Source organism: Poromitra crassiceps, assembly GCF_964638095.1.
Source record: "Poromitra crassiceps genome assembly, chromosome: 8".
Lineage (NCBI taxonomy): Eukaryota > Metazoa > Chordata > Actinopteri > Beryciformes > Melamphaidae > Poromitra > Poromitra crassiceps.
Window position 1 is genome coordinate 7,695,098 of NC_139629.1, and position 10,757 is coordinate 7,705,854.

Sequence of the window (10,757 nt, forward strand, 5' to 3'; positions counted from 1 at the left end):
TTGGGGAATGACATCAGCGCCACTGTGGGTATGACTATAACATCGGTTGGTGGCATTTGCATGCTCAGTTGATGGATTGTTCATCATCAGTGGGTATGATATGACATCATCAGTCGGTGGCATCCTCATCAGTGTGTATGGCATCATCACTCACCACTGGCCAGCACTCGACGATGACATCTTCGTTCTGGCCACCACTCGAAAATTGTTAATTTGATGGATGGTGGTGGATGTTGATTGTGTTCGTGTGGGATGCCGCTGTGCCGCGGAATCGCCGCCCTATTATATTAGTAAGATAAGGTTTTAATAGGATAAAAGAGAATAGCATTCAACAAACAAATAACTTTTGTCAAAAGTCAACAGAACCTAAGTCAAGTATCAATTTCTCTTTTTCTTCTGATGCATGAAGAGAAATCAAGTCAAGTCTCACACAATGACTCACTGACAGACTGGACTGTCGAGCCTGACTGAAGAGTTAAGTCCAAGTCCTGTGAAATTTGGGACGCAACCTCTGAAATCACCCAAATAAAAGCAAACATCAAAGGTAGCTAGCTAATTGGTAAAAAAAAATAAGAAAAGAAATAAGAAAAAAAAAGTGTAATGGAATATGGTTATCATTCTCGGTCGCATGCATGTAGCGAGTTTGTGTTGAGTTTTCTAACCATAAGTCATAAACTACACTGAACCTGTAAGTAAGGTTACATTGGCCTTCCATAACAGGGTCTGCAACCTAATCCAACATCTCGTGACATTTATGCGTGTGCGTGTATCGCGCACAATGCATAGACGTCATTGAGATTCTCTGGGTGACGAACGGGAGAGCTGGCCAATGAAAACCTTTACTTGACATGGCTCGTCCAATACTAGAGTAGAGGCGGGGCAAACGGTGGGTAGCTGGAGGAGCTGTCAGCCGGGCAGCAGAAAGACCGTCAAGACAAGAAGAGAGAAACATGGCGAGAGGTAGTCGAACCCTGCGGAGAGTAGCGGACTGTTTTAAACAGCTACCGTCCACAGCTAGCCGGGAAACACAGACAAGGAACAACGTGAGGTACGTTCAATCTTGCAAGTACTGACTGTCGTACAATGCATCCAAGAGAAGAGCCAGCCATTGCCAATGTTAGCGCTGACTTTTCCGAAAGTGTTTCCACCAAAAATGGTTGACGTTAATGTTACATTTACGAACGTACATGTCTTGTACCATGTCTTGAACTGCTAGTAACTGCCGTAACGTTCAGAAATGTATTCACAATATTATTTCACACTGAGCGCACTTTGCACCTTTTCTCAGTTTACAAATTGCCACAAGGAACTTGGCTAACGTACTCACTTTAGTGAGTCACATACATTAGTTATGTCTCTGGAATTTTACTAGTGAAATAACTACGCCCTCAACATATTTTGACACGCCCCTTTTATTAGTATACTTTTAAAGCAGCTGGACTGGTTATCTTGTCACTGATTTCATTTCGAACTTTCTGGCACTGACCTATTGACACAACTTGATAATTACACATCTATTGTCATGCAAGTCAAACACAAATGTGATATCAGCCATATGTATCAGAGGCTAAAATTGCCCCTTTCGGAACTGCTAGCGTAAGCTATGTTAGCAGTTCCGAAAGGGGCAAAGGCTAAAAGTAAGTTGGACTATATAGCTAGATTTGCCATGCTTCCACTGTGTTAGAGCTACTGTACGGTGTTGCGCAAGATCTCTTTGACATCCATTTTTATCCTAGCTGTAATCCTAGATTACAGCTCTGCTTTGTCAGGGAAATGGTTTTTGCATGCCAGCTGACAGGTGTTGGGACAAGAGATAAGACCACTAGCCATTACTCTCTCAATGGAGGATCCAACTCAAATCCAAGTTAACCTCCAGGCAGCACAATGTTTTGGAAGGTGGTAAATTGTTTAGAAACCCTAGTTCTCAAACATAATACCGATTTTAAACTCCTAACACCCCACCCCCTGCCACACACACATGCACAGACTTGGCACATTGACACACATGTCATAGTAGTGAATGAATGGTGGGGCCAGTGATGGAACAGGAATTCTAAGCCCCCCATCATCAGAAGTATAGAATAACTTAAGTCCAGTATGTTGATGATGACACTGATTTTGTTGTCACATTACATTAGGTGGTGACATATATCATCTACTTAGCTACATCTAACATCTGTCATTGAGAGTTGTGTCACTGTGTGTGTGTGTGTGTGTGTGTGTGTGTGTGTGTGTGTGTGTGTGTGTGTGTGTGTGTGTGTGTGTGTGTGCCAGGGTTGTTGACATGGCCAAAGTAACACAGGGGTACGCAGTCTGTGGGTGAAAGCCTGGCACAGTGGGCAAATACAACTGTGTGACAGATCCCTTGATAGTAACCAGTCACAGTGTGAGTGAGCCCCCACACTGCTCCAGAACAGCAAGAGCTAAGTTAGCAGTTGGTGGGTTTAGTTACCAACAGTCCAGATGGCTACAGGCAGTTTTTGTCCCAACCAGACTGAATGGAAACCACTCACTCATTCATGGTCAGAGAGTATTAGACTTGGGTCTTTCTCTATGATTCCACTGGCTCCTGTTCGGCACCCTAGCCTTGAAGCAAAGCTATGGGATAAGGAAGGCAACAATATGGGCAATGCATTTTAAATAAAATGTGAATGTTGTAAACCTGAGGTTGCTCTTCTGATCAGGTAACCTGTGCGTTGTTTTTTTGGTCACATGTGCGTAGTACTAACTGTACCTTGCAGCACAGAGAGAAGCACACCTTATTCTCTGAGCTGAAAAACAGACTTATCGACATTGGAATTTCATTTGAAATATTGTTGCAGGTTCAAACATTTGAACTGTTGGTCTTCAGTCAGGTAATTTGTATTTCAAAGAGGGACTAATAGCAGGAGTGGAGTTAAGCCTTCTTGCTGTATTACCTGGTAGGGTACAGTACAGTACAGTCAAGGCCTAATCATTAACATTGCTATGCAGCGCCGCCCCTCAGGCCAAAGGGAAGGTGCATGTGTGCAAACGTAAGGCAGGCAGCCACACTGTAGAGTTGAGCAAACGCTGATTTAGGCCACCCCAATGCTGGTACTAGGTACCCTTGACCCGGTTCTGTGACCAGTTTGATTTTATGCTTTAGCACGTGTTCACTGAGGGCTTTGATGTATGCTGTTGCCTGGGCCTAAAAGCTTATGTTGTAGCTTTCGGTCACATTGTCCTTGATTAACAGGTATTGTCAGCTAATTAGCAGAAGGCTTTTATATATCTGGTTCCTGAGAAAGTTAGCAAGGCAAAGTGACAGGTACAAGTACAAATTTGTTAAAAGTACAGTTATCAGAAGATGGCAATTTTAACAGGATACAGCAGAAATAGCAGAATATAAACTGTGAATATATTCACAGGTTATATTCATGCATTGCATTGTATTTCATCAAGGCCAGTATGTCACAGAGAGTTGTGTAGTTCATACCTGGGGAAAAAAACGCTTTTCTTACCATTCTGGGCTGGCCACCCTTATGGTTTTAACGAAAACCTTTGGGGGATAGAAAAATGTCTCTAATTGAAGAGTTTTAAATAAATTGAACAACAGAAATAAACATTAAAATTAATTGTTAAAGAATATCTGTAGAAACAACGACAAACAAATAAACCAAGAACAAAAAACGACAAAATAATAATGCTATTCTGCCCTCTCTGTACTCCAAGTCAGAGTATTTGCCCAGCTCTGGTTTGTGTTTTGCGAGAGCATACATATTGGTTTTCTGACCGCGCTGTTCTCATCTGTTTGTTTTGTGATCAGATACCTGTCATCATGTGGGATCCTGATGACGCGTGTGCGCCCCCTGCTGGGTGCAGCCATGCCAGGGCGTGGCGTGGTGTTGCCTGCCCGTAGCTTCTTCAACTTCGCCGATTCCTTCTCCAAGAGGAAGGAATACTCTGAGAGACGCATCATCGGGTGAGTCACTCACTCCAGTCTGGTTTCACTTATTGCACCACATTTTAACAAGAGCTTTTTTATTAATCATCTGTCTGACTTCTAATTTGATTTTATGTGGTTTTGCCCGATGACTATCAAAAGACCCAACCATACTTTGCCAATCAAAGGCCAATGGTCATGGTTTTGATTGATTCTTTTATTTTTTCGTTCTTTCGGGATTTTATAACACATTTATTTCTAATTGGAGATTACCGTTTTCTTGCTTATTGTTTTCCCAATCACACCCCTGATTGCAGGGTATCCGCGGGGTCTTGAAAAGTATTAAAAGTTGATGAATCAATTTAGGGAAAATTGAGGCCCTTAAAAGTATTAAAAAGTATTATTTGCCCTTTGAGACGTATTAAATTGTGTAGCTATTGTGCTGATGGTGTTAAATGAGCATAATCGATCGCAGACCCCTGAATTGAATCGATATCGTATCATGGCAGACTTTGTGATATCAGCAAGTATCATTTGCATGCGATTTACATGCCTATCGCTGATGTGACGAAAGTGGCGTTGAGGTCTTGAAAAAGTCTTAAAAAAGGTCTTAAAAGGTATTGAGTTTAACTTCAGGATTCCTGCATATACCCTGGATTAACATGCAGATTGGAAATTTGTGTGAATGAAATTGTTCAAATCCTAGAGCCCTATCTGAGGCTCACAAATTGCGTCCCATGACAGTATGACGCACTGAATGTCCCCATGTGTTCTGAAGGAAAGGTCATAATCACTAAGTCAGGTTGTATAAATAGACGCAGGCTGCACCGGCTCTTTCCCCTGAGCAGGAGCCATGCAGGCTGCACCGGCTCTTTCCCCTGAGCAGGAGCCATGCAGGCTGCACCGGCTCTTTCCCCTGAGCAGGAGCCATGCAGGCTGCACCGGCTCTTTCCCCTGAGCAGGAGCCATGCAGGCTGCACCGGCTCTTTCCCCTGAGCAGGAGCCATGCAGGCTGCACCGGCTCTTTCCCCTGAGCAGGAGCCATGCAGGCAGCACCGGCTCTTTCCCCTGAGCAGGAGCCATGCAGGCTGCACCGGCTCTTTCCCCTGAGCAGGAGCCATGCAGGCAGCACCGGCTCTTTCCCCTGAGCAGGAGCCATGCAGGCTGCACCGGCTCTTTCCCCTGAGCAGGAGCCATGCAGGCTGCACCGGCTCTTTCCCCTGAGCAGGAGCCATGCAGGCAGCACCGGCTCTTTCCCCTGAGCAGGAGCCATGCAGGCTGCACCGGCTCTTTCCCCTGAGCAGGAGCCATGCAGGCTGCACCGGCTCTTTCCCCTGAGCAGGAGCCATGCAGGCTGCACTGGCTCTTTCCCCTCAGCAGGAGCCATGCCAGTTATGCAACACTAGTGTGGGAGACTGTCTCGCTACGTCTCTCTCATTCATTAACTCTTGCATTAATTTATCTTTCTTACTATTTGTTCCCCCCCCCCCCTCTCTCTCTCTCTCTCTCTCTTTTTTTTAATACATTTTATTAAAGACCATATCATACAAAAAACAGATAAAACACACAAAGACACACAAAGATAACATCTACAATACAAGGCTCAGGGGTACAAGCAAATAATGATAATAAAAAAACAACAGCAGCTAAGGCACTTCATGAGGTCACATAAGTTGTAAATAGCAGCACAGTCCGAATTGCTTTGGTATTCTTTGAGTGTTTGATGGAGTCCATATATATTCAGTAAGATAAAAGTAACTGCTCTCACCTTATTGGTAAGCAAATCTCTGAGTGGCAAGAACCACACTTTTTTCCCAAGGCACCTTCTCTACTATACCATTCCAAAAGGAGATTATTGGATTGTGACAATGTCTTTTTGGAATAAAGCCCCAATTGTGTTTTTATTAACCCGATGCTCTGTTGAAAAGCACAAACTACCCATATCAGTATTAGATAACTTGACTCTCTCTCTGTCTCTCTCTCTCTCTCTCTCTCTCTCTCTCTCTCTGTCTCTCTCTCTCTCTCTCTCTTTCTCTCTCTCTCTCTCTGTCTCTCTCTCTCTCTGTCTCTCTCTCTCTCTGTCTCTCTCTCTGTCTCTCTCTCTCTCTCTCTTTCTCTCTCTCTCTCTCTCTCTGTCTCTCTCTCTCTCTTTCTCTCTCTCACTGACTTGGCTCAGACGTTAGCGTGTCATAAGCTTTGTGCCTCGTCAATCTCGTTTAGTGTTATGTCACAAGTGACTCCACTGACGACCTTCACATTCTTTCTCGCAGGCAAATGTGTCTGGAGGTTTAATGGCGCTCTCCTCTCCGTCCTTGCCTCTTGCAGGTTTTCCATGCAGGAGATGTATGATGTGGTCGCCGGGGTGGAGAACTACCGCCTCTTTGTGCCCTGGTGTAAGAAGTCCGACGTGGTGTTCAAGCGCGCCGGCTTCTGCAAGGCCAAACTGAGCGTGGGCTTCCCTCCTGTGGTGGAGAACTACACCTCGCTGGTCACCTCCGTACGCCCCCATATGGTCAAGGTAGTTTTCAGAACAAAAATTAAAATGTTTCTACTTGCCCTACTTTTCACTGGCCCACTTGGCAAAAATGTAGATAACCACTTTTTCGTACATTAGCGTCATTTAGCGTGCTCGATTCCTAGGCTGCGCATATTATGCAGATCAGGAAGGAGGACATCACTGATGACATCATCACTGATGACATCACTCTTTACACTTCCTGCAAGTTTCGGCCCGATGGCATGTAGAATGGCATTGCTGTGGCCGGACAAAATTCTGCTCACTCACACACGCACGGACAGACACTTTTTTATTACTACCAGTCTGTTGAGGTCAGATTTCAATGTATAAATTAGCCCCTGTTCCACTTAAAAACTGTACAAGGCAAATGAACACATTGGTGGCTGGCTGCAAATGACAATGAGACATATGAGTTTACATGGACAGCAATAATTCAATTTTAACCCGACCAAGGCAATACTCTGATTAAGACACTGCCATTAAGACACTGCCATGCCTTTATTTTATTATTATATTATTATTACTGTTGCATTATTGTTACTACTACTACTACTACTACTACTACTACTATTATTATTATTATTATTATTATTATTATTATTATTATTATTATTATTATTATTATTATTATTATCATTATTATTATTGTTGTTGTATCATTATTACTACTATTATTACTATACTCCCTCTGCAGTATATAAGGAAATAGTAGGTACCCCAGATATTTCACTTTACTAAAGGGTACTTGAGAATGACTGATGGAGAAGGCACTTACTGTACATAGGCTATGTAACTTCTATTGTATTCTATTCTATTTCATTGTATGGAACATTCCTATGTCTCTTTTAATGTTTGATGCTTATGTTGGTATTTCTCCATGCCTGAGTACGAGCAACTATAGCATGTCCCAATTTCCCCTCGGGGATCAATCAAGTTTTTCTGATTCTGATTCTGATGTAAACAGCATTTTATGATTACCTTAACCAGAATAAGGTCATAGTCTAAGCAATAGTCGAATTAAGACACGTGGAGTATTCAGATCTTAGTCGCATCATTATTGAAGCCAAAAACTGTATTGTATCAGAGTTAGCATTTTGCGACGCGTAACTTGCAGCAGTCAAACTGCTTGATGATGCATGCTGCTTTGCCAGCTGGCTTTGACATGTCAACAAGCCAGCTCGCTGTGTTTTGTTTATATACACAGCATATCCTCACTTCTGTCGCGGCTTGGAGCCTCTGTTGCCAGAGGAGCAGCGGGTTTTAAACTTCACATGCAAAGATGTCCTGTCCTCCGCAACTGGCTGGCTGGTGGAAAGTAGCTGCATGCATCGATGTCTCAACAGAGACCTCTAGCAGACAGCTTCCAGCCATCGGTAAAAAGAAGTCCCAGCATTTTGTCCTTAACACGATAGAAACCAGTAGAAACATTGACAGAAAGGGTTTCAGGTTAAATTCAGTAGGGAAACGCCGAGGTAGATGTGGGTGTGCGTCTTCAGTCATTAATCGGACGTAAATTAAACGTGAGTATGAATGGATTCTAAAGCAGATCATGCACATCTTAATCAAAACATTGTCACATTTAAAGTCAGTAGTCGGATTATTGCAGTAACCGTAGTCAGTGAGAGGAAATGGTTCGAACTTCAATAGCCAGAAATCATAACGTGCTGTCATTAATCAAATCTAAATATGTGTTTCTGTGTCTGTGTGTGCGTCTGTGTCTTGCTTTTCAGGCGTCCTGTTCAGACGGTAAACTGTTCAACCACTTGGAGACGGTATGGCGCTTCAGTCCGGGCCTCCCTGGCTACCCTCGAACCTGCACCGTGGACTTTGCTGTAAGTGGTCGGACTTAACCCATTAAGACCTGATGCAGCATTTGCGTGTATATCCCTTTCAGACCTGATTCAGCAAAGATATTTTATTTTATTCAGTATCCCTCAGGTTTACGAGGTTGTTTCAAACATGCCTTAACATTTCTAGAGGGTCTTAATGGGTTCAACTTAGCAGCCTGACATGGCAAATCATCTGCGAGGAAGAGAATATCAATGAATCTTTCTTCCCTGTTAGTCCTTGTCTGATCATGTGTACCGTAGGTCCACGTGTCTTAGCTTGTGTGATCATGTGTACCGTAGGTCCACGTGTCTTAGCTTGTGTGATCATGTGTACCGTAGGTCCACGTGTCTTAGCTTGTGTGATCATGTGTACCGTAGGTCCACGTGTCTTAGCTTGTGTGATCATGTGTACCGTAGGTCCACGTGTCTTAGCTTGTGTGATCATGTGTACCGTAGGTCCACGTGTCTTAGCTTGTGTGATCATGTGTACCGTAGGTCCACGTGTCTTAGCTTGTGTGATCATGTGTACCGTAGGTCCACGTGTCTTAGCTTGTGTGATCATGTGTACCGTAGGTCCACGTGTCTTAGCTTGTGTGATCATGTGTACCGTAGGTCCACGTGTCTTAGCTTGTCTGATCATGTGTACTGTAGGCTGATCATGTGTACCATAGGTCCACGTGTCTTAGCTTGTGTGATCATGTGTACTGTAGGCTGATCATGTGTACTGTAGGCTGATCATGTGTACCGTAGGCTCGTCCACGTGTCTTAGCTCGACATGCACATGCAAGTGTTGTATTTCTCCTTGGCTCAATTTCAGCCTCAAGGCCACACGCACACAAATGATGTACACATACAGTGTCTAATCAGCTGCTAGCATTAAGGTCTCTCCCCCCCTTCTCTTGTCCTGCCCAGATCTCCTTTGAGTTCCGCTCCCTTCTCCACTCCCAGCTAGCTCATGTCTTCTTCGATGAGGTGGTGAAGCAGATGGTGTCGGCGTTTGAACGTCAGGCTTCCGCGACGTACGGCAGTGAGACGAGCATCCCCCGTGAGCTCATGTTCCACGAGGTCCACCACACGTAGCGGCCCGCAGAACACAACACAACAACACACACAGTGCCAATGTCAGAGAAGAGAGGGAATTACCGGGGGAGAGAGAGTAACTACCTGTGTCCCAACTGAAAGCTAGAGTGCCTTTCTCACAATAACCACCAATGACTTTATTCCCAACAACTGCCCACGGCTGAATCTAAAAAAAAAAAAAAAAAAAAAAAAAATGTTTTTATGGATGAGTAACACAGCTGCGGGCCGCATGTCACGTATTGCTGCCTGTTGGGCCTGAAGCTGTCATTTTAGATCCACCAACCAATTGTGATCTTGGTGCTACAAAGTTACGTCAGGTGCTGCCGCTGCATGGATAGAAGAGTCAGAGGTTCGAGTGAGGTTAGTGAGGGAATTGGTATGTCAAGCAGAGCGGATGTCACCAACCAAAGACCTGGGTCTAGATTAGTATTAAAAACCTTAAAATAAGGGGCGCCCCCGGTGGCTCACTGAGGAGAGTGTGTACCCTATGAGGCTCAGTCCTTCCTGCAGCGACCTGGGTTCGAATCCAGCCGGCGCTCATTTGCTGCATGTCCTCCCCCATCTCTCTCCCATCCGTCAATAAAGCGTAAAAATGCCTTAAAAAAAGACTTCAACAAGGATCTATTAGAGCAATCTGAAAAGTCATGCAGTGCCACCCCCGGAAATCTGACAGTGGTTTTTCCCCGCTACCTTTTATAAATGAATGTGGGATCAGGGCTAAACCATATCTACGATAGGGAGTCGCCACATCAAGCTAATCTATTCACCTTATGCAGCCCCGCCCACTTGGCCCATTGTATCACGACTTCCTGTTCAAAACGCCGGCTGTTTTACCTGCTCAAACTAGTCAGACTCACCTGGTCAAACCTAGTTTGACTCACATTATGAGTAGGACTACGTTTATGAGTCACAGGAAGTGTAAATACAATCGGAACTTCTGATTGTATTTACACTTCCTGTTAGTCTCTCGAGCCAGACTGCATAAGGTGAATAAGGAGGATGTGTAAAAACAAGACTGCAGACACGTGTACTGTATTATTATATATATATATACTGCCAACGTGTCAGGCCTGCACACACCTGTTCAATGGTGCGGCTTTTTCCTTTTTTAAGGATGTCACTAGGGGACGGTGTCTATTTCATTTGCTCCTTATTATCTCATAGCACTATGTTCTCATCATTGTGAATGTAAGCAATGCTGTACAGAAGAGTTGCTCAATTATATACTGTGTGCAATATCAGTTTTTAAATGCAGCTAAGCAAGCCAGGATATCCACTGTCCGTGAGGGCCCAAACGGTCCTGTCGGTCAGATTGTTGATTCAGTGCGGTGTCTGCCGTCCTGATGAAACCTTTACAATTCCAACTTTCTGTCCCACACCGCTCAGAGTGCCTCTTGACATAGTGGCAGCATATTTATCTTTATTT

General features: G+C 44.1%; 1 protein-coding gene across 1 annotated transcript; it reads left to right on the top strand.

The window, feature by feature from the left end:
- Positions 1-938: 938 nt before the first annotated feature.
- Positions 939-10,306, top strand: coq10b (coenzyme Q10B). Its single transcript, XM_083641340.1, has 5 exons — positions 939-1,048; positions 3,788-3,943; positions 6,230-6,422; positions 8,153-8,254; positions 9,164-10,306. The coding sequence occupies exons 1-5, from the start codon at positions 951-953 to the stop codon at positions 9,329-9,331; spliced, it is 717 nt and encodes a 238-aa protein (XP_083497466.1). The 5' UTR covers positions 939-950; the 3' UTR covers positions 9,332-10,306.
- Positions 10,307-10,757: the final 451 nt, after the last annotated feature.